Source organism: Nyctereutes procyonoides, unplaced genomic scaffold (genome assembly GCF_905146905.1).
Source record: "Nyctereutes procyonoides isolate TBG_1078 unplaced genomic scaffold, NYPRO_anot_genome, whole genome shotgun sequence".
In the NCBI taxonomy this organism is placed as follows: Eukaryota; Metazoa; Chordata; class Mammalia; order Carnivora; family Canidae; genus Nyctereutes; species Nyctereutes procyonoides.
In genome coordinates, this window is record NW_026575131.1 from 49,495,240 (window position 1) to 49,519,546 (window position 24,307).

At 56.0% G+C, this 24,307-nt stretch overlaps 2 protein-coding genes, 1 long non-coding RNA gene and 2 other non-coding genes across 8 annotated transcripts; all 5 read left to right on the forward strand.

Moving 5' to 3' along the window:
* Window positions 1–719: 719 nt before the first annotated feature.
* Window positions 720–4,164, forward strand: TRIR (telomerase RNA component interacting RNase). 2 transcript variants are annotated; one of them, XM_055342638.1, is made up of 3 exons: window positions 720–1,149; window positions 3,342–3,419; window positions 3,730–4,164. In XM_055342638.1, the coding sequence occupies exons 1-3, from the start codon at window positions 796–798 to the stop codon at window positions 3,835–3,837; spliced, it is 540 nt and encodes a 179-aa protein (XP_055198613.1). In that variant the 5' UTR covers window positions 720–795; the 3' UTR covers window positions 3,838–4,164. The 2 variants fall into 2 exon arrangements, with proteins under 2 accessions (XP_055198613.1, XP_055198614.1); XM_055342639.1 differs by lacking the exon at window positions 3,730–4,164 and having other exon boundaries at window positions 720–1,126; window positions 3,342–3,418.
* A 3,177-nt stretch (window positions 4,165–7,341) lies between these two features.
* On the forward strand, window positions 7,342–8,417 carry LOC129521487 (uncharacterized). Its single transcript, XR_008666821.1, has 3 exons — window positions 7,342–7,422; window positions 7,901–7,986; window positions 8,238–8,417. It is a non-coding gene; the product is annotated as an uncharacterized LOC129521487 (long non-coding RNA).
* Window positions 8,418–8,631: 214 nt separating this feature from the next.
* Window positions 8,632–24,244, forward strand: TNPO2 (transportin 2). 3 transcript variants are annotated; one of them, XM_055342819.1, is made up of 25 exons: window positions 8,632–8,714; window positions 10,218–10,329; window positions 11,023–11,098; window positions 11,183–11,332; window positions 13,652–13,758; window positions 13,843–13,976; window positions 14,066–14,147; window positions 14,222–14,344; window positions 14,447–14,565; window positions 15,443–15,503; window positions 15,605–15,770; window positions 15,989–16,141; window positions 17,607–17,832; window positions 18,047–18,218; window positions 18,694–18,780; window positions 18,860–18,967; window positions 19,076–19,234; window positions 19,863–19,950; window positions 20,140–20,238; window positions 20,835–20,930; window positions 21,172–21,277; window positions 21,557–21,656; window positions 21,748–21,822; window positions 21,948–22,075; window positions 22,161–24,244. In XM_055342819.1, the coding sequence occupies exons 2-24, from the start codon at window positions 10,231–10,233 to the stop codon at window positions 22,053–22,055; spliced, it is 2,694 nt and encodes an 897-aa protein (XP_055198794.1). In that variant the 5' UTR covers window positions 8,632–8,714; window positions 10,218–10,230; the 3' UTR covers window positions 22,056–22,075; window positions 22,161–24,244. The 3 variants fall into 3 exon arrangements, with proteins under 3 accessions (XP_055198794.1, XP_055198795.1, XP_055198796.1); XM_055342820.1 differs by having other exon boundaries at window positions 21,202–21,277; XM_055342821.1 differs by having other exon boundaries at window positions 8,641–8,714; window positions 21,202–21,277; window positions 21,948–22,049.
* Window positions 17,889–17,958, forward strand: LOC129522609 (small nucleolar RNA SNORD41). Its single transcript, XR_008666918.1, has one exon. It is a non-coding gene; the product is annotated as a small nucleolar RNA SNORD41 (small nucleolar RNA).
* LOC129522617 (small nucleolar RNA ZL2) lies at window positions 19,992–20,069 on the forward strand. The gene has a single exon (XR_008666924.1). It is a non-coding gene; the product is annotated as a small nucleolar RNA ZL2 (small nucleolar RNA).
* Window positions 24,245–24,307: the final 63 nt, after the last annotated feature.

Genomic DNA, 24,307 nt, shown 5'->3' on the forward strand with positions numbered 1-24,307 from the left:
AACCTTCTTGCACTTTGCAAGAGTTTGAGGGGGGACTCCAGCGAATTCCCTCTTTGAATCTCTGCCCTGGGCAGGAATACAAGCTGGGTCCGACACTCATTTTTTTTTTTTTGGGGGGGGGTCCGACACTCTTACTTAACCTTAGATAGACCATAGCCTAGGGATGCCTGCGACTTCATTTGAGAAATCCAGCCTGTAATGACGCCCTTATTCTCCGGTGGGGATCCCAGCTCAACGGAGCCAGCTGTGTTCCCTTTCCCTCCATCCCAGGGACGGGTACCCAACCAAACCAGAGATATTCCCATTTCTAGTCGGGGGTGGGGTCCTTTGGCTAGATATGCCCTCTAGACCGTGTTCGGGACCTCGGTTCCGAGATGTCAGGTGAGCACACAGTCTCAGAGGGGGCCTTTCCCTCACAGAGATTATATCCCTGGTGTCACACGGGGATCCTAGCCCCAGAAAGGTAATGTGCCCCCAGTTTCAAGCGGGAACCTCATTTCGGAGAGCCAGCGGCAGCCCTAGTCCCAGACAATGGTTCCATTCCCGGGGAGACTGCGCGTAACGCCTGCCCAAATCTAGCCGGATTATAAAAATCCGCGTGGCCGGCTGGGCGGGCCCGTGCAGTCAGGTCTCACCCCTTATTCGCCCCGCCCCTTATACTCCGCCCCTACTGCGGACGCTTGAGGTCTAGACCGCTCTTCCCGGCATGCATTGCCCGGGACGGGGCAAGTCGGGCGCCAAGCGCCGGGCCGGAGCCGCCTTCCCGGAGTCCTTTGCGCGGCACCTGGCGACAAAATGGCTGCCCGAGGGAGACGGGCGGAGCCTCCGGGCCGGGAGGCGCCGGGCCCCGCGGGCGGCGGCGGCGTTGGGAGCCGATGGGCTGAGTCGGGGCCCGGGACGTCGCCCGAGAGTGGGGACGAGGAAGCGTCGGGCGCGGGTTCTAGCCCGGTGTCGGGCGGTGTGAACTTGTTCGCCAACGACGGCAGCTTCCTGGAGCTGTTCAAGCGGAAGATGGAGGAGGAGCAGCGGCAGCGGCAGGAGGAGCCGCCCCCGGGCCCGCAGCGACCCGACCAGCCTGCCGCCGCCGCCGCCGCCGCGGGCCCTGGGGATCTGAAGAGGAAGGGCGGCCCGGGCCCCACGCTCAGCTTCGTAAGGAGCCGCGGGGGTGGGGGCGGGCGCCAGGGCCTGCCTTGGCAGAGGGAATCGGGGCCCGAGAAAGGGGATCGGGATCCAGGTCCACCCTCCGGCCCCGATGAGGGGGTCGTCCAGTCGCCCGCTGAGGATCTGGAAGCTGGATTCTCAACGAGAGGTCTGGGGGCGGAGGGCGGGGGACACCCCCCCTGGAGCCCGCCCGCAGGGACCGGGAGCCAGAGAATTGCATTCGGAACAGCGCTCCGGGGATGGGGAAATCAGAATTCCCGGATTCCAATTTGAGTGGTACTTATTAAACTTGGGTACTGGGACCATCTCCCATCATGGGGAAGGGGGGCAAATTCAAATCTGGAATCTGAGTTGTGTGGATTAGAGACTCAGCGCGCTTACTGTGTGACCTTAAGAAATTTGCTCCATTTCCCTAAGTCTCATTCGTCCAGTATCCATTTATTGAGCACCTTACCTTATGCTGAGCATTGTGCTGCGTGCTGGATGTGCCATGTTGAACATGACAAAATCGTTGCTTTCTTGGAGTGTCTGGGCTAGCCTGCTCTCAATTTTCCCATTTGCAAAAATTGTTATCACATCTTCTGAGGTGATGAGGGTTAGTGAGACCATCCGGGAGGTTACTACCAGGTTAGTCTTATAGGAAGGACTAAACCACCAGTGATACACCCGCCCCCCAAACCCCCTCAATTTGGCAGACTGGAGAAATTTGTGGTGGTCAGAACTGGGGGAGGGGTGCTGTTGACATCTGTGAGTAAAGGCTAGAGTAGTAAAGGCTACTTCTCAACATCCTACAATGCACAGGAGAGCCCCACTCACCCCCACCCCCTGCAAAAATAATCCAGCTCAAAATATCACTAGTAGAAGTTCAAGAAACTCCAGGCTAAATAAATGGCAACTATACTGATGGTCAGCTCTGAGCTTGCTTTGTTTCTGGTATTGAGATCAGGTCCCTGGAGGCTCCTGGCTGGCTCAGTCGTTAGAACATGGGACTCTTGATCTCAGGGTCTAGAGTTCAAGCCCCAGGTGGGGTGTAGAGCTTGCTTAAAAACAAACAAACAAAACAACAACAAAAAAACCCCAATAAGATTCTTTAAAGAAACAAAAATTTAAAAAAAGGAAAAGAAAAAAAAAAGGAAAAGAAGTAGCTAATTCACAGCGTAGATATCAATTTATTCAGAGATCAAGTCCCTGTGGTGTGGAGAAAAGTGTTGAATTGAGCATAACAGACTGGTGGTCAAGTTTTAGATCTAGTAGTGTGATTTGGGGCAAGTGATCTAAGCTCTCCAATCCTCATTTTCTTCATTTGTTAAAAGAGAGTGGGGATAGTCCCAGCAGCACAGGTTCCTTGATGCCTGGCTGAGGAGCAGAGATGAAATGATGTCTGTAAAGCCTGTTGCAGCCCATGGGCACAGAAAGTGCTCAGTCAGTAGGAGAAGGTGGAGGAGCAGGGGGAGGTCTGGAGCGATACTTATGTTGGAGGAAGGAAGAGTATCAGGACCTGGGTTCCTGGCTTGGTGTAAGAACCAGAAGTGGAGGCTGAGTGATTCTTTGTGAGTGGGAGTTCAGTAGTTGTCACTGGTTTTTTTCATCTCTTCATTGAGGGGCACCCTTAAAGAGGCCAGGTTAGGTATAGGGGAGACCGTGTCCTTTGGTGGGCAAGGATGCTGCTCTGTGACTTGGACCCATATATATGATCTTGTTCCATTGTTTGCTGCCAACCGAGGCGTTCCCTCATCTATAAAATGGGGATGGCTGTGACCTTCCTCTTGGGCAACTGTAAAGTGAAGGATAATACATCCAAAGTACTTGGCACAGTGCTTAGCATACAGTGAGTGCTCAGTAAAGGGAGCTGTTGCTGCCTGTGTGGTCCCTGCTAGGGGAGGGTGAGGCTTTGGCTGGGAGAGTGAGGACAGCCTGTCCCCACTGATGTGGGGGTTCTTCTCACTTTTGGGGAGGGCAGCCCAGGGGCCCAGGAATGCCAGGGTATCATGGGCCCAGGGCAGGCGCTAAGAGTCGCGTGTGCTCCTCTCTGATTGCTGCGCAGGTCGGCCGGCTGGCGGAGCTGGGCGCGGCGTCGGGACGGGCCACCGGGCCGGGCTAGGAAGGTGTAGTGGGCCTCAGCGCCGCCAAGGGCGGGCCCGGCTCCTGTAACCGTTGCAGTCTTCTGTCCCTTCACCCAGGTGGGCAAGCGCAGAGGCGGAAACAAACTAGCCCTCAAGACGGGAATAGTAGCCAAGAAGCAGAAGACGGAGGATGAGGTGAGCAGGCTGGGTGTGGGGGACCACCCGCAGTGCCTTTCCCTTCTAACCTCAGTGCCTGGCTGCAGAGCCCTTTCCCCCTGTCCAGCACCCGGGGCCTTGGATGGGGGGCTAGGTGGGGGAGGAGGGCTTTCAGCAGGATCCTCAGATAAATTGGGTCTGCATATCTTTACCTCAAACCCAGGACCTTAAGGGTGACATGGGCTGTGGGGGGGAGTGTGGGGGGTGTCAGCTGTCTCAGGACAGTCCTGACCCCAGTTCCTGGCCTCCTTGGTATCCCCTTGCAACCCCTCTGTGCCCCCACCCACAGGTATTAACAAGTAAAGGTGACGCATGGGCCAAGTACATGGCAGAGGTGAAAAAGTACAAAGCCCATCAGTGTGGCGATGACGATAAAACTCGGCCCCTGGTGAAATGACCCCCTTCCCCGCCTGCCTACGGCCTGGGACTCTCTGCGATGTACATAACTATTTAATGCAGCGGCAGCGGCGGCAGCCTTTCCCCCCCAAGGACTTCTACACAGAAGGAAATCGAGATGCTTCCCGCAGCCGCGGACGATTCTCCAGGACTCTTTTTTACCTTGAGCACTTGCCTCCTGAGACTTCATAGAACAGTGGTTTACTGTCCCCTCTTCTCCCACCTCCTTGCTCTCTCTGGCTCTTTCTGTCTTCCTCCCCCCCCCACCCCCCCCACCCCTCCTTAGCCATCACTTCTGGGAAGTAAAGAACTTGACTTAGTGCCGAAAGCTGTTTGCCTTCTTTATTCTCCACCTTAAGTACCCCCTCCCCCCATTGCCTGGTCCTGTACCTGGTCCTGGGTCTGGCTCAGTGAGGGGGTTATTTGTGGGCATGGGGAGGACAGGGGTGCCTCCCCTCCTGTCAGCCTGGACTCTCCTCAGGACCCATTTCTCCCTACCCCTGACGGAGCCTCAGGATTGCTCCTCATGTTCAGCATTCCATCACAGCCCCATTTGGCTGGGCCAGAACTGTCTGTTCATTCAGCACACTTGATGGGTGCTTGCAGTGTGCTGTTCTGGGCCCTGGAGCCAACAGTGAACAGTACAGACCATGTATACTCTCAGCCCTTCTAGAAGGAAACAGACAAAAAGGGGAAGCCATTTTGGGAGATGACTGGGAAGAAGTACAGGATCGGGGCTAGTGGGAGAGTGTCTATTTCTCTTGACATCTGATTTGAGTCCTGAAGGAGGTGAGGAAGCAGGTGGAGGGAACAGCCAGTGTAAAAACAGGTGGAGGAACATACGGCCTTTGTGGGGAGCTTTGAGGTGGCCCACATGATTGGACCTGAAAAGTGCGGACGGTGTGTAGATTATATGCTAGGGTATTGTATGCTAGGGTTTGGATTTGGGACTTCATTCTTAGAAGAAGCCTTGAGGGGGCAGTATGATATGAGGAGCAACAGGTTTTGTGTTTTCTATCTTAACAGGCCCCCTCTGGCTCCTGGGGCAGAACCTGGAGATGAGGCTGGGCCATGATTAGAGGAGGGGAGGTGGTGGAGTGTTGGCAGTTGAAGAGGGCTGGGTCTGGATTCCAGTGGGGCTCCTCTGTCCTGCCAGCTACTTGCCCCTCCAGTGAGGCTGGGTTGACTCCACCCTTATGTATATACGATCAGAAGTAGCACAAACGCCACCTGCAGAACATGATTGTTGACATGTCTGGGGACTGGGTGTCCTAAAGGAAGCCTGACTCCTTTAGTATTCTTTGTACTTTTGTGCCTTCCTGGAAACTGCCTGGCTGCCTGTTCCTCACTGAGGCCGCAAATGTTTTAAGATGTCCCTGCCTCCCAAAGCTCCCTTCTCAAACCTGCTAGACCTAGGAGCAGCATCTGGGTCCCCCAGCCATGGGCCTACCTCTCAGGCTTTCCCATGCAGGAATGCTGAGCTGCTCGGCATCCCTGCCCATCCCAGAGTTCTGGTTCCCATTTCCTTACCAGGACCATGGTGGCCGCCTGGGACCTGTGTAGGAAGAGGGAAGAGGGCTGAGGTGTATAGTACTAACCTGGCCTCAGCCAGATCCACCCTGTGGGGGATGGGGTAGGCATTCCAAATACGGAGACTGAAACAGGCAAAACTCCTTGTTCTAGTGAGACTAACATTCTAGTTGAGGAAACAAATGGGAAACGAAATGGAACACAGAACACATCAGATGGTTATACATTCTATGGGGGAAAAATTATGAAAGGAGAACGGAAATGAGTGGGAGAGATGGCAATTTTAAGTTATCAGGGATGGCCTCCCTGAGAAGGTAACATTTGTCTTAAGTTCTGAAAGCAGTAAAGATGATCCTTGGAGGTGTTCAAGGCCAAAGAAAGGTACAAAGACCCTGAGCTGAAAGCTGGACTGGCTTGTCAAAGAGAAACGCCTAAGCAGGCTTTGGAACAGGAGACTTGCATCTCACTTCTGGCTAACACACTAAGGCTTGTCTGATTTATTTTCCACATTGGCTCAAAGCTATCTCCCTCCTACTTTGGGGATGATGAGCTGGCCCAGGTGGAACTTTAGCCTTGGGGATGTGGTGTTGGGGGAGGGGACATAGGCAGCCAATGGTGCCAACCTTACCTCCTCCCTCAAAGGCACCAGAAGCCGCTGGATCTTTAAAAAGAAACACAAGTGGGAGAAGTAGGTCGCCCCTGCAGCAGCTCAGCCTCTTTTCTGGAGTGTCAGGAGGCAGGAGGAGCTGATGGAGTCCCAGCATCCCCCTTCACTGCATTCACCAGTCCTGACCTGGGGAAAGTCTGAAGGGGGAGAATCAAAATCAGGGTTTGGTGAGTCACATAGCCGTGGCTTCAAACTATTCTGGTGCATGTTAGTTGTGTGATCTTGGGTAAGTCACTTAGTCTTTCTGTGTTTCAAGTTCTTTGTGTATACAATAGGGATAAAATATGGAAGCATCTCCAGAATCAAGTTCTAAAGTAATGGCAATATTGAAGTCAAAACAGCCGTCATTGTTTCTCCGGGTGAAGTAATTGGCTTGAGTTGGTGGGGGGGATGTGTTTGAAAAAGGGTGACCTTTAAAAGGGGGTGCTGTGTGAGGAGATGCTCAAGCAGGGAGGCTGTTGTAAAGGGAGAGGCCTTTGTCTCCCATCTCAGATTCACGGTTGGGCACCAGTTCCTTGAATTGTTTTCTGCACTGGGTGCTTCTAGTTGGGAGTAAGTTTGCTGTATACAGGGCTGTTATGAGAACTACATTTGGAAACTGCCTGACAGGCTGTAAAGTAGGTCCTTAGGAAGTTGGAAGATGGGGTGCCTGGTTGTCTCAGTCCGTAAAGAGTGTGACTCTTGATCATAGGGCCGTGAGTTCAAGTCTCACACTGGACATGGAGTCTACTTTAAAAAAGAAAAATAAATAGGGAAAAAGCCTGGATTCAGTACTCAAATCCAGTGGCTGGGGGCAGGAAGAAAGACTTCCATAATCACGAGGGCCAGTACCGTGGACCACAAAGACAGCAGGGGTCACTCTCTTCTGGCTGACTCCTCTCCCCGGAGGCTTGCGAAGGACCGCTGGAAAGGACATATTAAAAGGAGAGGGTGAGCATTAAATTCTTCGCGCATCTCCAGCTCTCCCCACCTGACCCTTATCTGGGGCAACTCCCAGGCCTGAGAAGAAAACTTCTACTGTTAGCACCCCCTCCCGAAACTTCCAGTCCAGTCCTTCAATGTCACTCTTCCTTTGGCTCAATGCTCACCTCTGGGGGTCTCCAGACCCCCGGGTTTTGAGTCACAGCCTGAGTCTGTGAGCGCGGTGACGGGGGCGCACGGTGAGATGGGATTTGTAGTTTTAGGGCCTCAGGGTGTGCGAGGGGAGGCCATTGCGCATGCGCAGGCGGCGGCTTTCTGCACGTGTCTCTCTAACCGGGTTCGGTCTGGTAAAGGAGGAAAACCCGGTTATTCCTTTAGCGAGTCTTCCCTGACTCTCCGAGTGGCCTTAGGCGCCAGCCGACCCTTCCCGAGTCTGGAAGGCCCCGGTGCTGGGAGCAGAGGTCTTAGGTACCTGTTTTTCATGAATGAACGGAGGGGGACGGACTGCTAACGCGAAGTAGGCTGAGACACCTGTCCCCTTCCTCCAGGCTGGAGCAAAAATTGACCTGTCACAACTGGAGCCAAAAAGTCCCTCAGGGCGGGGCTGGGATGTCCTTGGGGATTAGAGGCCTCGTTGATTAAATTCAGTAAATATTGGCTTAGGGTGTGGCTGAATACAGTGAAAGGATGGCCTTGAGCCTCTGCCGGTAAAAGCCAAGTTTTTAAAGAACAACTTACGGCAGGCCTGGTAATGCTTAACTTGATGATCTCTAACCTCACAAACTATTTTTATACCCATTTGGCAAGTGGGGAAACTAAGACTCCCAAGTGGCGGGAGGTTGTCCACCTGTTTATCAGCCTGGCCAGGAAGTGGGGAACCGAGGTCTCCAGCTCCTCCCTCCTCCGCTGCTCCACTCTTAAAAGAGGTGCCCTACTTTGTCCTCAGATGGCGCGAGGATTACGAAGATGTCTTTCATCATGACCCTGCCCTTGCCTAGATTTCCTGGGCTGTTTCACCTCACTCAGCTTCAGGTAGGGAAAGAGATTAGGCCTTTCGTTTCAGCGTTTATTCATCTCGTTTAGAATTTTATATCCTTGTGGGTTTCTCTCATATCCTTGTAAAAAGTATCAAACTGTTCTGGAAAATAAAACAAAATGTGGCAGAGGCTATCTTAGGCACTCCCTTTGTCTGGCTCGGCCCTTCCTTTGTCTGGGGTCTAAAATCCACGCTAGGCTCAGTCCCCTCCGATCTTTCCTTGAGGACACCTCCTGTACTCTTCCAGGTACCTTCCGGATGCGAGGGAAAAGGCAGAGTTGTATTCGTAAAGAAGGGGGTGAAAGGCACAACTGGCTGTGGCCGAGAGGTCCCCGGGCCTACCACATACCGAAAGTCCCCCTACGCGCCACTAAACTCAGCTCCCAGCAAAGAGCTACTGTCAGGCGGGCGTGAGAGACCCTGAGAAAACGAGACGCCGGGAAGACCGAACGGCCAGAGAGCCCAGGCGAGCCGCCAACACTTCGGTCACGTGACCCGGTCTCGGCGGGGCCTGGGTCTCCCCGGAGCCGGGCCACGTGTTACGGCTGCGCCTTCCGATTGGCTCTGCTGGGCCAATTTGAACGGCGTACGGAAGCCGCCGCGGCTCATCCACGGCCGCGTTTTTTTCTCTCTCTTTTTTTTATTCCCTCTTTGGCTCCCTCCTTCCGCGCGAGTCTCAGGAGAAGCCGCAGCGCACGGCGCCGCTGCTGCCACCCGGGGCCCGGTAAGTGGGCCTTACCCGAAGCCCGACCGGCCCGGCCCGGGCTTGCGTTGACCCCCGCCGGGCTCCGGGTCAGCGCCGCGCGCGGCCCGGCCGTCGGGGCCGCGCCTGACCGGGAAAGGCCGAGAACCTGGTTTGGGCCCCATTCGCGAGGCAACGAGAACGGGCCGGGGCGGGGGAGGGGGAAACCGAGCCGGGCTTAGGGGGTGGGGCCTCGGAGCCGGGCCAGACCCCGGTGCCTCGAGAATCGGGCCAGTGGGGCGGCTGGGATCGGGCTGGAGGGGATCTGGGGGAAGCGTCTGGGGACTCCTTCGGGCCTGATTGGGGAACGTCGCGAGGATCGGGTGTGTGTGTGGGGATATTTCGGCGGGGTTTTGGTTGGGTCTGGTTGGGAGAGGCCGCATTTAAAAGTTGGGGGTCTTCTTGGACCCTGACCGGGAGGGGCGTCAGACTTCGTTCTAGAGGGCTTTGCTGGGTCTGACTTCGAGGTGTCGCTAGGATCCGTTGGGGGGAATGCTCCGTGGGGTGTTCGTCCAGGCCTAACTGGGGGAAGCTGCAGACATCGGACGAAGTGGGTTGCCGGCTCGAGGTGGTGGGGGGCTTGGCCGAACTTGATTGGGGGAAACAACAGAGATCCGCCAGCAGGAGTTAATGCTGACTGGGGCTGGAGGCAGAAGGTGGGGGGTGGGGGGAGACTTGGCCAGACCTGATTGGGGAAAGGGACGGGGACCGTCCAGGGGTCAGATTTAGCAGGGTGGTCGGGCTTGGCTGGCTAGCCTTTGGAGAGGCAGCTCGGACCTGTCTGGGGATTGCTTCGGACCGGATGAAGAGGAATCTCGGATGGGGTCTGGCTAGGCCAAAAAGGAGGAGCGTCTGGCATCCGGCTCAGTTTGGAGGGATGGATTAGGGGAGGTGGCAGGGATCCGGACGATTGGAGCACCTTGGGACTGTGCATCTGGGAGGCTTGGGGGCCAGACCGAGGAGGAGGAGGCAGCTGGGCTGTGGCGGGGCTTGAGGGCTGGATTTCGGAAGAAGAGCGTTCTCTGGGGTTGGGAACTGTGCCTGGACCAGGGAGACCACGGGGGCCGGGGGGCCGGGGAGCTATCGTGGTCTGGGGCAGGGCCCCTGGGTGGATAGGTGGCTGGCGCCTTGCCTAGCGGGTGTGAGGCTGGCGGAAGCTGTAACGCCTGCAGCCGGGGGAGGCGGCATGGGCCGCCCTGGGATGAAAGCTCCGTGCGGGGCCCAGTGAGGACCCGCCGAGCCCTGCCACTGCCTCCTGTGGCCTTCCATATCCCTCATATCCCCTCACCTGTGTTTCCGAGACTGCGCCGACATGGATGGCGCAGCTGGCGGGGACCCCGCACTTGGGCTGGTGTGGATCGGCGGCCCCCGCCTGTCCGCCGAGGGCGCTCCCGCCGTGTGGCCGCTGCAGCCACCTCCACCGGGGCTCCGGATCTCACATGGGGCCCTTGGGACCCTGCGCTGACCCTGGCCCCTACCCCGCAGCTCATCCTGCGCCATGGACTGGCAGCCAGATGAGCAGGGCCTGCAGCAGGTCCTGCAGCTGCTCAAAGACTCGCAGTCACCCAACACAGCCACGCAGCGCATCGTGCAGGACGTATCCTTCCTTCCTTCCTTCCTTCCGGGCCTAGGGGGAACAGGGCAGACGTCTGCAGAAGGGGCTCCCTAATTCCCAGATTCTCTTATGGCAGGAGCTAGCTTTGGCAGAGAATTAGGGATTAGAATTTTTGGGTCCCATTTCCAGAGGAAATGTGGCCCTGTGGGGGAGGGGGGAACACTAGCTGGCACGTGGTTTTTGTTTAGGTTCATGGTTAAAATGTCTCTTTCCCAATTGATGCTTAAAACTCTGTAAGTTAAAGTTGAAGATATTTAAACTATCAGCAAGTTTTACTTAAAAATGTAGATTCTCTTTTCTTTCTTTTTCTTTCTTTTCTTTTCTTTTCTTTTCTTTTCTTTTCTTTTCTTTTCTTTTCTTTTCTTTTCTTTTCTTTTCTTTTCTTTTTAAAAGGGCAACATGGGACTTATGAGCAGGACTGAGTAGCAGTGGTTCTCACTGCTGCGGCCAGGCCTCTCAAGAGTGCATGGAAAGCTCAGGCGTGCTCTCCCACCCACTGGGGGACTTTGATGTGCCTGCAGCGCTGTGTTTCCTGGCATGGGGGTTGACAGGTGGCGTCTCAGGAGCTGTCCCCTGGTCCCGGTGGTCAGAGGGACTTTTAGCTACATGGCAGTGAAGGGACCCACTGGGGGAGGGGAAGGCCCTTGTCTCCCAAGTCCCTTAACAACCCGGCAGAAACTCAAACAACTGAACCAGTTTCCGGACTTCAACAATTACCTGATCTTTGTCCTGACCAGACTCAAGTCGGAAGGTATGCTCCCGGTGCCCCTCCACGCGCGGGCTAGATCCCGCTTTCTCCCCTGTGCTCCCCTGACCCTCAGCCCTCCTCCCCCAGATGAGCCAACTCGTTCCCTCAGCGGTCTCATCCTCAAGAACAATGTGAAGGCACATTACCAGAGCTTTCCGCCCCCTGTGGCCGACTTCATCAAACAGGAGTGTCTCAACAACATTGGCGATGCCTCCTCACTCATCCGAGCTACCATAGGTGAGAGCGGGAGTCGGCTGGTGATGACTCCCTGAGTTCTTCCTCTCAGCCAAGGAGCTTTTCGACACATTAAGGGTGTCAGTCACTGACTGCTCCGGTATCGTGGATGGTAGGACTGTCAGTGTTGCCATTTTACAGATGAGGACACTGAGACGCAGAGATGTTAAGGGACCCGCTTGGTAAGTAGCAGAGCTCAGAAGCCACCAGTGCAGGTCTGTGCTCTGAACCACTCCCTCCTGACACAGCTCTTGCCACTCTGGAGGCAGTCACTCAACGTCCAGACCTCTGCTTCGGTCCTGACGGTGCAGCACATTAGAAGGCCACAGCCCCCTGTCCTCTGGAGTTTGTTGTCCTCAGCTAACTCACCAATAACGATGAGGTGAAATGGGAGTGTGTTTTGTGTATGGAGCCTTCCTGACTCCCGACGGGCTGCCTGAGTAGTTAAAGAAGGAAACACCAACTCAGTTCTTTGTTACCGACTTGCCTTTTTTTTTTTTTTTTTTTTTAAGATTTTATTTACTCATGAGAGACACAGAGAGAGACAGAGACATAGGCAGAGGGAGAAGCAGGCTCCCCGCAGGGAGCCCAATGTGGGACTCAATCCCAGAACTCCAGGACCACGCCCTGAGCCAAAGGCAGACGCTCAACCATTGAGCCACCCAGGCGTCCCTCGACTTGCTTTTTTGCCCACCTTGACTGAGATGTAGTTGACATGTAACTGATTTATATTTTTATTCTTTAACATCAACTCTTAAAAGTTGCATTTAGAAGGAAAATGTACATGACTTTTAAATTTGCTTGCTGTAAAGGGAAGGTAGCCATAAAACCATGCAATAAAGAAAAAAGTAGTATGAAATTTGAACTAGATACGGGGCTTGCTAGAAGTGCTGGTCTTGGGGCGTGTTACCCTGAGCCCCGACAGTGCCCCCTGTGAGACCAGCAGAAGGATCTGGACTTCCCGAGTTTGCTAGGTAGCCAGGTTCAGCTCTGACTGTCTGAATTAAGATATTGAAACTTCCAGTCGCCCAAGGGGCCCTTTGCCCCCCCCCCCCCCCCCCCCGTGGAACTACAGAGAGGTTAGGCCATGTGGCCAAGGTTGCACAGACCGGGATGGGACTGGGACTGCATTCCCAAGTCCCCACAGTCTCCCTAGTGCAGGTGACACCTTTCCCAGCAGCAGGAGCCAGGGTCATCTGGAGTCATGGCAGTGGCAGCGTTTCCCCAGCAGGGGGGAATGGCTTTGAATATCTTCCCTGGCTGCCTTCACCTGAATTCGGCTCAGCTGCCACACCGCCTCTGTCTTCCACACTGCACATGCCTATTGCAGGCTGCTCTTGGGCTTCTGTGCAGCAGTACAAGTCTCCCCAGGGCTGTATGGCCCACCTCAACCTGCACTTGTCACCTCTCGGCCCTCATCTCCCACTCATCTCCCCCACCCCCGGTCCCCGCTCTGCTCAGCCCCTGGCTCCTCATCTATCTTGGAGCACACCTGGCTTTCTCCTGCCCAGGCCTTTGCACCTCCCATTCCCTCTGCCTGGGATGCTCTTGCCCCAGGGAGTTGGATAGCTTCTCCTTCATCTCCTTCAGGTCTTTGCTCAGATAGCAAGGTATCACCTGGGTAAGCCTGCTCTGGCCGCCCATTTTATTTTATTTTTACTTTTAAAGATTTTATTTATTCATGAGAGACCGAGAGAGAAGGAGGCAGAGACACAGGCAGAGGGAGAAGCAGGCTCCATGTAGGGAGCCTGATGTGGGACTCGATCCCAGGACCGCAGGGTCATGCCCTGAGCCAAAGGCAGACATTTAACCACTGAGCTACCCAGGTGTCCCATGGCCACCCATTTAAAAATGGGGCAACTGGCTGGCTCCATCAGAAGAGCATGTGACTCATGATTTCAGGGTCGTAAGTCCAAGCCCCACATCAAGTGTAGAGATGACTAATAAAAAAAAAAAAAACAATAAACAAACTTAAAAATATATGAAATTGCTGCCCTCAACCTCTGCTCTTCCAGCTCTCTTCTCTGCTTTATTTTCCCCCTTAGCTTTTGGGATCTAGCCTCCTGGGTCTTTTGCTGATTTATTTTTACCTCGAAGCCTCTCTCACTAGACAGCTCCCAAGGGCATCGATTTTGTGCTTAGTTCTGTGCTGCATCCCAGGGCCTACCACAGTGCTGGCTTAAGGCTCAGAGGATCTCAAAAGGAGTGCGTAGGGCTTCTAGGGGACTGCGCACGGGCAGCCTGCAAGCCAGTGGAGTGAGTGCGAGGCAGGCCCGCACCTAGTACCCAGCCTGAGGCAGCGTCCTTTCCCGGCTGCCCCAGGCATTCTCATCACCACCATCGCTTCCAAGGGTGAGCTGCAGATGTGGCCTGAGCTGCTGCCCCAGCTGTGTAACCTGCTCAACTCAGAGGATTACAACACCTGTGAGGTAGGTGACCAGCTGTGGCCTACCTGGGTGGGAGTTGGGACTGGACTGGGGTTCATAGCCGTCTATCTATTCCTCTCCACTCAGGGAGCCTTTGGAGCCCTGCAGAAGATCTGCGAAGACTCGTCTGAGCTCCTGGACAGTGATGCCCTCAACAGGCCTCTCAACATCATGATCCCCAAGTTCTTACAGTTCTTCAAGCACTGTAGCCCAAAGATCCGGTGGGTGTGGCTCCCTGGGGGCCTGCAGGGGGCCCGGAGGGGGCGGGGTAGGTGGGTCAGGGTTGACCGAGGTGCCCACTCCTTGCCAGGTCCCATGCCATTGCCTGCGTGAACCAGTTCATCATGGACCGGGCCCAGGCGCTGATGGACAACATTGACACCTTCATCGAGGTGGGCTGCCGGCCTAGGGGTGAGCAGGGCAAGGGCTGAGGGCCCTGCTGCAGCTGATCCCACCTTCCCCGCAGCACTTGTTTGCCTTGGCCGTGGATGATGACCCTGAGGTGCGGAAGAACGTGTGCCGTGCCCTGGTGATGCTGCTGGAAGTGCGGATCGACAGGCTCATCCCCCACATGCACAGCATTATCCAGGTGTGCACAGCCAAGGCAGGCCCAGGCGTGCTGTGGGTGGGGGACAGGTGGCGAGCTACCCCTAGCTGGGCTGGGCCTTAGCCTTCTCCCACCCTGCCCTAGTACATGCTGCAGAGGACTCAGGACCATGATGAGAACGTGGCCCTGGAGGCCTGTGAGTTCTGGCTGACGCTGGCCGAGCAGCCCATCTGCAAGGAAGTCCTGGCCTCCCACCTGGTCCAGTGAGTGCCACTCCTGCCTCCTGCCTCCTGCCTTCTGCCCTCTGCCCTACCTCAGCCTCCACCCTTCACTGTGCTCTAGTTTTCCTGTTTATTTTCTGTATTGGCCATAGTATGTGTTCTATATCTCGGTTTACTTTCTGTTCTGTATGTTTATTTAGCAAGCGATAAAAAGATAGTTTTTAATGACTTAATAATTAGGTAAGTTATAGGTGAAAAAAATGAAAAGTTGACAAAGGCTTCAGGCATAGCTGGATGCAGGTGCTCAAAGGACGTAAAAGATGTTTGTGAGGTCGCAGATCTATTCCCTCTGTGTTGGGCTTTACTGTCAGGCACGACCTTCCCTCTTGGTACTGCTGTGGCTTTCTGCTACCTTCAAGCTTAGGCACCCCTGAGTAAAGAAATTTTCTATTAAATCAGTATGTCTAGCAAAAGGGCTAGGGCTAGGGCTGACTGACCCTCCTTGGCCAGCTTGGGTCACTTGCCTATCCCTGAATCATGAATCAAAGTTCCCAATCCCGAGGTGCATTGACTGCAGCTGGGGGGAGGTTGGGGGACTGGCTGCCTTGCCTATTTGTTCCTCTGACCCGGCTCATCCCAGAAAAGGGCCACATGTCCTCCTTAACTTACAGTATGCTGGGGATCGGCCATTGTTCAAACAGAGGCCTGGAATCCACTGAGTGGCCAGGTCTGGTTCAGGAGCCCTCTGGTGGAGCCAGAGAACTGTCCCCTTTGTCCTGGTCACAGTGGCTACGACTAAGTTGGGATAATACCCCTCAGGTCCATACGCTGCCCCTTGGCTCCTTGATGCTTCTGTATTACCCAGGCTGTGAGCCCACTGGGGGCCCCTGCATCCGATGAACAACCTCTCTCTCCGCAGGTTGATCCCCATCCTGGTAAATGGGATGAAATACTCAGAAATTGACATCATTCTGCTCAAGGTCAGTCAGGGCCCACTGCTGGGCACAAACGGACAGATGAGGGCTGGGGCCTTGAGGCTGGGGGGCCCCGGTGGTGTTTAGTGATCTGCTCGGCCCCACAGGGGGACGTGGAGGAAGACGAGGCAGTCCCGGACAGTGAGCAAGACATCAAGCCACGATTCCATAAATCACGCACAGTGACGCTGCCCCATGAGGCTGAGCGGCCTGATGGCTCGGAGGACGCAGAGGATGATGATGATGACGATGCTCTGTCCGACTGGAACCTGAGTGCGTGGCCCGGCCTGTGGGGGCTGGGAGGTGGGGGCAGCAAGCCTAGGGGCTGCCTCTCGGGAGGTGATGAGACAGCTTACTCAGAGCAGATCGTGAAGATTCGAATCATGATCTCTGATCCTGGGGGTAGAGTCTTGGTAAAGCCCCTCAGGAGCTTGGCAGCCTGTCCTAAGGGCCTCCCTGAGCCTGCCCCCACATTTCCCCTCCCGTCCCAGGGAAGTGCTCGGCAGCTGCGCTGGACGTCTTGGCCAACGTCTTCCGGGAGGAATTGCTGCCTCACCTACTCCCCCTGCTCAAGGGCCTCCTCTTCCACCCTGAGTGGGTGGTCAAAGAGTCAGGCATCCTTGTGCTGGGCGCCATCGCTGAGGGTGAGTGGCCCTACTGCCCTGGTAAGGCCCGACCTCGAATCCCGTGCTGGTGTGAGACTGTATGGAACTGGCCCAGGCAGGGCTGTGTTGTGTAGCTGTACGGCATGGGTGATGTCATCTGCAGGCTCTCTCTCAGAGGTCTGCTCAGCCTCTGGGCCTGAATGGAACCTCCAGACCCCAAAATGTGAGCCCTCCCTTTAATTCTCAGAGATCGCAATTCTGTGAGGTGGTCAGTGCAGTGATGACTACAACAATGATAGGGGCAGCCTGGTCCCGCAGGCTCAGCACAGCCCGATGAGGTGGGGTGTGTAGATGGGGAAATGAGTAGGGGTGGGGCAGAGAGATTGACACCACTTGCGCTGTCACCCTGGGGTGCAGCTGGGCTGGCTCCCAGCTACAGGGCTGGCCTGTGAGATCAGTGATGTGCAGTGAGGTGTGTACACAAACTTCACATGATGCTCTGTCCTGGGCACGGCTTTCGAGCTCCCTTCGTCCTGATGGGATGTACAGCTTGAATTACCTGAGGGCTTTGTATGTGTGTTACATGTGTCACTCGTGACCACCTCAGCATCCAGGCCTGTCATAAAAAGTTCAGACATGGTAGCAGGAACCTTCGCCCTGGAGAGCTTTTAAAATTTATCCAAGGAAAGACTTCCTTATATAATAAGTGCAGTGTGTGTTACGGTAATATGTGTGTATATGTTCATAAGCTTCATTAGGTGTTCTGGGGAAACATTATAATGGGAAAAGATTTGGAGGAATTGACCCACAACTGGTAAAAATAGATCTTGGGTTTTGGATTATTAGGTGGCGTGCTATTATCTGCGTTCTCTTTTTTTTTTTTTTTTTTAATTTTTTTATTTATTTATGATAGTCACAGAGAGAGAGAGAGAGGCAGAGACACAGGCAGAGGGAGAAGCAGGCTCCATGCACCGGGAGCCCGATGTGGGATTCGATCCCGGGTCTCCAGGATCGCGCCCTGGGCCAAAGGCAGGCGCTAAACCACTGCGCCACCCAGGGATCCCCGAGCTTAAGTTTAAAAAGAAAAGAGGGGCGCCCAGGTAGCTCAGTTGGTTGAGTGTCTGACTCTTGATCTTAGCTCAGGCCTTAACCTCGGGGTCGTGAGTTTAAGCCCCACACTGAACGTGCAGCCTACTTAAAAAATAAAAATAGAGAAAATTTTAAAAAGAAAAAAGTACTTTCCATCCATTTTGGTCACTTGTGTTGCCTGGCCGTTTGTGAATTAATGAGTGACCAGGATGGGGTGGACCCGATGGAGGGGAAAGGCTTGTTCTGATGCTGCTTCCTGTCCCGGCCCAGCCTTTCACCTTTTCTGTACTGAGCTTTTGTGATTTTGCCTCCCGGCCTCAGTGTCCCGCATGTTAGGTGGGTGATCTCTCTCCAGGAGGGTGGGTGTGGCCAGGCCCAGCCGGGCTCAGGCTTGCCCTTGTCCTGGTCCTTGCAGGCTGCATGCAGGGCATGGTGCCCTATCTGCCCGAGCTGATCCCGCACCTCATCCAGTGCCTGTCGGACAAGAAGGCCCTGGTCCGCTCCATTGCCTGCTGGACACTGAGCCGCTATGCCCACTGGGTGGTTAGCCAACCACCTGACATGCACCTCAAGCCTCTGATGACAGAGCTGCTCAAGCGCATCCTGGATGGCAACAAGAGGGTGCAGGAAGCAGCCTGCAGGTGACTCTCGACCCCTGCCCCCACAGCCTCCACCCCTGCCCCCACTGGCTGCCTTCTGGGAAGTGATGACACTCATGACCCTTGACATCCTGCTGATTTCTGACGTATTCGTACTGGCTGATCCCAAGTGCATGTCCTCCCTGCACCCCTCAACCCCCCGCCCCAGGGCCCAGCCCCACTTGTGACCACCCACTAAACCCCTTCCCCACTCCAGTGCCTTCGCCACCCTGGAGGAGGAGGCCTGCACAGAGCTAGTGCCCTACCTCAGCTATATCCTGGACACCCTTGTCTTTGCCTTTGGCAAGTACCAGCACAAGAACCTGCTCATCCTCTACGATGCCATCGGCACCCTGGCTGACTCTGTGGGCCACCACCTCAACCAGCCGGTGAGACCCCACAGCATCTCCCTCTCTTGATCCCCCTGCCCCTCTGCATCCAGTGACCTGGCGGCGACGCCGTGTCGCACGCCAGGGACATGGCCGTGACCTCAACAGGCAGACAGACAGACCTGGCCCCCGCCCTCGCCCTGCTCCCAGTCTAGCGGGGGAGACAAACAGTTATGAAACAGCGTGGTAAGTGCTGTGCTGGGGAAGCTCAGGGGCCTGCGGGAACCAGGAGTGTGACCCCCAGGCTCAGGGGGTGGAGCAGGGTGGGGCGGGGCTAGGCACTGGTGAGAAGGGAATGGACCAGAAGGGCCTGGAGGTCCGGCTGGATGGCAAGGCCTTGTAGGGCCCCATGAGCCACCGAGATGCTCAGACCTCATCACTCAGGCAGTAGGCGCCTCTGTGTCATGGGGAGCCCTGCTGGTGCCAAGCTGCCACTCCCTACCCAGGGAGCCCCAACTTCTTGCTCCCTCTCCAGGAATATATCCAGAAGCTGATGCCTCCGCTGATCCAGAAGTGGAACGAGCTCAAGGATGAAGACAAGGACCTTTTCCCTCTGCTGGAGGTGGGTGGGCTCCAGGCCCTTTCCCAGAGCCCTGCCCCGTCCTTCCTGAGTTCACCTCTCCTGCCCTCCTCCCAACCAGTGCCTGTCATCGGTGGCCACTGCCCTGCAGAGCGGCTTCCTGCCCTACTGTGAGCCGGTCTACCAGCGCTGTGTCACTCTGGTGCAGAAGACTCTGGCCCAGGCCATGGTGAGCATCCCACCACCAATACCCACCCCTGCTGCCCCACTCCTCTGTAGCTGCCCGTAACCTGGGCCCCCTCGCCTTAACCTGCTTGCCTGCCCCATCTGTGCCCAGATGTACACCCAGCACCCTGAGCAGTATGAGGCCCCTGACAAGGACTTCATGATCGTGGCACTGGACCTGCTCAGCGGCCTGGCTGAGGGCCTGGGCGGCCATGTGGAACAGCTGGTGGCCCGTAGCAACATCATGACGCTGCTCTTCCAGTGCATGCAGGTGGGTGGGCCCCTCGCAAGCTCTCTGGTTGCAGTGAAGACATAGCGGCCTGTGCAGATCACCCTGGGATGACTCAGGGCCCTGGTTGTGACTGAAGGAAATCAGGAGAAAGGGACCCATGGGGGGAGGAGGGGAGCCTATATTTATTTTAAAAAGTGATTCCAGTAAGACATGAATAAAGTCACATTAAATGAGCTAACAACATAGAAAATTAAACAGAGAAACAAGGGGCGCCTGGCTGGCTCGGTGGAGCATGGGACTCTTGATCTCAGGGTGGTGAGTTCTAACCCCATGCTGGGTATAGAGATTACTTAAAAAAAGCGGGGGGGGGGGGTGGATATGAAAGCATAAGCTCCTCCAGCTTTATACACACCCATGCACCCAGTGTATCAGGATGGGCCGCAGTTAGGCCTGCTCCCTGCTGTGGTGGTACCCCGACCAAGGCCCTGTAGTTCACTGTGCCCCGAGTCCCAGGTTTACAAATGGGCCCCATGACAGGTAGTGTGCCAGGGTCAGGCCGTGCTCCAGGGCCTGCACCCCTAGCTGCCCTGCCTGAGGGATTACTCAGGATCCCAGCTGGTTGGGGGGCGGGGAGCCTTGCCACACTGACCCTGCTCTGACCCCTCAGGACTCCATGCCAGAGGTTCGGCAGAGCTCCTTTGCCCTCCTGGGAGATCTCACCAAAGCCTGCTTCATCCACGTCAAGCCCTGTATCGGTACGGCACCCATCTTCTCCCCACCCCGCGACCCCAGCTCTGGCCTCAAATGATGGAAAAAGATGACTTTGGGAGGATAATGACCAAACTGGATTGTATTCGTACTGTCTGATGGGGTCTGCCCGGCCAGGTCCAGGAGCTCACCCTGGCTTGCCCTCCTGCTCAGCACTCCCTTTTTCTCCCCACCAGCCGAGTTTATGCCCATCCTGGGCACCAACCTGAACCCTGAGTTCATCTCTGTTTGCAACAATGCCACCTGGGCCATCGGCGAGATCTGCATGCAGATGGGTGAGTGCCCTGCAAGCTGACAGGCCCTACACCCCCCCCCTCCCGCCCCCCGCCTGTTCCTTCCTGGGGGCAAGACCCTGGCTGTGCCTGACCAGTCCCATTAAGAGAGCCCTGGTGCTGCTTGAGGATTGCAGCAGTTGGTGATGCAAAGAAGCCATTTCTGAATACTTTCGCGGGGATGCTGCCAAATGCCTGGAAAAGGCATCAAGGATAGGGGTTTCTAAAGAGGTGGAATCAGGAGGCCTGTTCAGATTGGATTGTTCCTGACCTACTCCCCTCCCTGCCATGCACTTGGCTGAAAGGTCCGCTGGGATTGGTTGGGAGAATTTAACCGCCTCCCTCCCCACCTACCCCGCCCCCCCCCATGGAATCTGGGTAATGTGGTCTAACCCTGCTGTTGAGCAGTGACTCCAAGGAAGCTTCTGGTGTCTGGAAGGTGTGGGCCTGTCCCTGGTTGGCCATGGGTCCAGAGCTGGGCACCAGCCGGAGAATGGGTTTTGTTCCCTCACTGGTTTCAGTTGGCCAGTGTCTGGGTGCAGCTGGGGTCAGCATGGATGGTATGGGCCCTGCGGGGCTCTAACTAACTGGTCCCCCAGGGGCAGAGATGCAGCCCTACGTGCAGATGGTCCTCAACAACCTGGTGGAGATCATCAACCGGCCCAACACACCCAAGACGCTGCTGGAAAACACAGGTGGGCACCAGGCCTGAGCAGCTGCTGTCCCCTTACCTGGAATTGGGGTTCCCATCTGGGAGAGGTGGTGAAGAGACCTCGGGAAAGAACAAGGGAAGGTGTCTGGGAAGAGCACCAGGGAAGCTGCTGGCCTCAGGGGAGTCCCTGGTAGGGCCTATTCCCTTGGGGCCCACGGGGCGGGGCTGGTGCCTCATGCCAGAGGCCCCGCCACGTACCGTCCCGGGGCCGCTCGGGGTTGCAGGTCGCCTGACGAGTCCCTCTGCCATTCCAGCCATCACCATCGGCCGCCTGGGCTATGTGTGCCCCCAGGAGGTGGCCCCCATGCTGCAGCAGTTCATCCGGCCTTGGTGTGTGCTCCCCTGTGTGGGGCCTGCATATGGTGGGCTGGGCAGCTGCGGGGGTGGGGCAGGCCCGACCCATTCCTTGCCTGTGTCCACCCCTAGATGCATGTCCCAGCTTGTCACCTGCTGAACACTGCCCCACTCCCCGCTCTCTCCCCCCCACATAGGTACATGCCCCACCCCAGCCCCGCTGCCCGCTGACCTGCTGCTCCCCACTGCCCCCCACAGATGCCCATCCTGCCCCAGCCCCGCCAGCTGACTGCCTGCCGCTCACCTCCCCCACAGGTGCACGTCCCTCAGGAATATCAGGGACAACGAGGAGAAGGATTCAGCCTTCCGAGGCATCTGCATGATGATAGGCGTCAACCCCGGGGGCGTTGTGCAGGTTGGGGCAGCTGGGCTTGGAGGGAAGGCGCTGGGTAAGGCGCGGGGGCTGGGCTTGTGCAGCCCCTCACACAGGCCCTGTCATGTTTCAGGACTTTATTTTCTTCTGCGACGCTGTAGCCTCCTGGGTGAGCCCGAAGGATGACCTTCGGGACATGTTTTATAAGGTGAGCTCCTGCCTGATGCAGATGTTGTCCTAGGAAGCAGCAGGGTGGGGGTGGGCCTCTGGGGAGAGAGGCTGCACTTGATGGCTCTGCCCCGGGGCCGCCCTTCACCCCCTGCCTCATCACAGATTCTCCACGGCTTCAAAGACCAAGTTGGGGAGGAGAACTGGCAGCAGTTCTCAGAGCAGTTCCCGCCTCTGCTCAAGGAGAGGCTGGCTGCCTTCTATGGGGTCTAGATGAGCATCACGACTGTCAGGTGAGGAGGCTGCATGCAAGGGGGGCCATTGATTTTGGGCGGGTTGGGGAGGGGTACAGGCCCTGACCCCTGCCTTTCCCCGCAGGTTTCTGTCTGCGTCGTTGGAGGGGTTGCTGGGGAGCGCGCTGCGTCCAGAAGTCGCCGTGCCCTGGTCGAGGGGGGTTAGGGAGGAGTGAGCGGGACCCAAATCCAGACGCCTTCCCCGTCCACCTACCTGCCATGGGTGTGTGTGGTCTGCCGGCCAGCGGGCAGGTGGGTGGGGTCTCCACACTCATCCTACAAACAGGGGAGGGGGGGTGGGACTTCTTGGCAGCAAGGGCCCTTTGCTCTCAGTCGGGGTCACCTCAGGCAGCCCACTTGGGCCAGCCTCGTGGGAGGGAAGATTCAACACGGCCGACCGAATCCGGCTTAGGGTGAGGCAAGGGGAAAGCAGGCGGGGAGGGGGGTCCTTGTAGAGACACGTACACTCACATGTACACACGTGGACACACGCATGTGCGGCGCTGCAGCCAGCCAGGCTGGGCCAGCCGCCCCACCATTTCCCCGACTGCATGGAGACAGTAGAATTAGTGAACCCCTGAGTTAACCCGTAAGGCCTTCCGTGTAACCTGCATCTAGAGTTTAAGAAGCTTCTGCTGTTTTGCCGGAATTGGTGATTGGGGAGGGCTGGGTGGGTTGGGGGCCTCCGCCGGGACCCTGGGGCGGGGGAAGAGGACGGCTATCTCCGGGCCGCCCGAGTCAGCACGCGCACGCTTCGGACCTGCTCCGCACACTTCCTGCCAGCTCTGTGGCAGCCACAGCCTGTGTGTCCCCCTCCTTGCTCTGTCCCAGCCAAAAGAGTGGGGACTGCCAGAGTGGCTGGATCTGGCCAGAGGTTGCCCATTCTTCACCCCCACCCCAACTGTGCTCCAGTGACTTTTGAAGACACTGGGCCAGGGTCTTTTTCCTGAAGAGAGCTGGGGGCAGCCAGAGCTGCTGACCCCCTACCCCCCTGCATCTCTTCATAAGCAAGTCTGTTTCAAGGGCAGTCTGTTTCTCTGTGCTGCTGAGAGCTCTCCTCTCAGGTTCCAGCCTGAATTTTAACTTGAGGGCTGGGGCCGGGGCATTTAATTGACGGGGCACAGAGGATGAAAGCTGCTGCTTTGCCAGCAAGAAGGAAATCAAGTGCTTTGGAGAAGTTGGTAACGCTCCCTGACCCCACTCTGTCCCTGGGGCTTCCTGTTCATCACTGCTCCCAGTGAGCTACAAGGCCCCACCAGATAGGGGCAGTGTTCTAGGGAACCTTCTGGGATTGGTTGGGGATACAGTCACAGTGTGGGAGGCACCCCTAGAGGGGGGGCGTGGTTATTTCCCAGTTGGCCTCAAAACTGAATCCGGCCCTGTAGCCCCCTTAATGTTTCCCTTTTTTCCCCCTTCTCTACTTTTACTTTTCTGGGGGCCCTTTTGGGGGATTTCCATAAATCCCCATGGCTTTGACTGGATTCCTACATCCTGGGGCTTGTTCCATTCATCCCTGCAGGGTCCTGAACCCAACCCCATCATAGCCCTGTGTCTTCCCCAGACAGGGTCAAGCCCTGCCTCTATTCCAAGGGACACTTGGTGCACATTCCATAAACTCGGCTGGCTTCCCTACCCTGTGAAACTCCAGCAGGTCTCTGGAAGCCATTTGTTAGAAAAGAAAAAAAAAAAATTAGGTACCATTTAATTTTCTGGTAATCCAGTTCTTTGGAGCATCCTCTGCTGGGTCTTGGGGTGTGTGGATGGATTGGGTGTCTGATGGGATTTGTAACCCCTTCTCCACCCAGGATGGGGGGCTCCAGCCACCTTCAGGGAAGGGGAGCCTGGTTCTAGTTTTTTCTTTTCTTCTTCTTCTTTTTTTTTTTTTTTTAAAGAAAACTATTTAATTTTTTAATTTATTTTTGGTTGATTTTTGCACAACGAAGTTTCAGCTTCTCAACCCTTCCCCCCTGCCCAGGGCTGCAGACCCTGACTGGCCTGGATCTGCAGTCCCTCTTTGTCCCACATTCCTCTCTCCCCCTCCCCCTCTTCCTCCTATGGGCTCCAGGGTCTGTCCATTTGTTACTGTGCTGTGCTGGGGATTGGCGCCGAGGTGGCGTGAGATTCCACTTGTGTAGAACTTTGTTGAGTAAAGATCAGTTTCTTGTGAAACCCTTGGTCTCCATCTGGCTTCCTGTATCCTTGGCTTTGGCAGTAGAGAAAAAAGATTGTGTG

Coding starts and splice junctions, on each gene's coding strand:
- TRIR (XM_055342638.1), top strand. CDS start 796: ATGGCTGCCCGAGGGAGACGGGCGGAGCCTCCGGGCCGGGAGGCGCCG. Junction 1,150..3,341: donor CGGGCCCCACGCTCAGCTTC/GTAAGGAGCCGC, acceptor CCCTTCACCCAG/GTGGGCAAGCGCAGAGGCGG. Junction 3,420..3,729: donor AGCAGAAGACGGAGGATGAG/GTGAGCAGGCTG, acceptor CCCCACCCACAG/GTATTAACAAGTAAAGGTGA.
- TNPO2 (XM_055342821.1), top strand. CDS start 10,231: ATGGACTGGCAGCCAGATGAGCAGGGCCTGCAGCAGGTCCTGCAGCTG. Junction 15,771..15,988: donor TCTGTCCGACTGGAACCTGA/GTGCGTGGCCCG, acceptor CTCCCGTCCCAG/GGAAGTGCTCGGCAGCTGCG. Junction 21,278..21,556: donor CAGCAGTTCATCCGGCCTTG/GTGTGTGCTCCC, acceptor CCTCCCCCACAG/GTGCACGTCCCTCAGGAATA.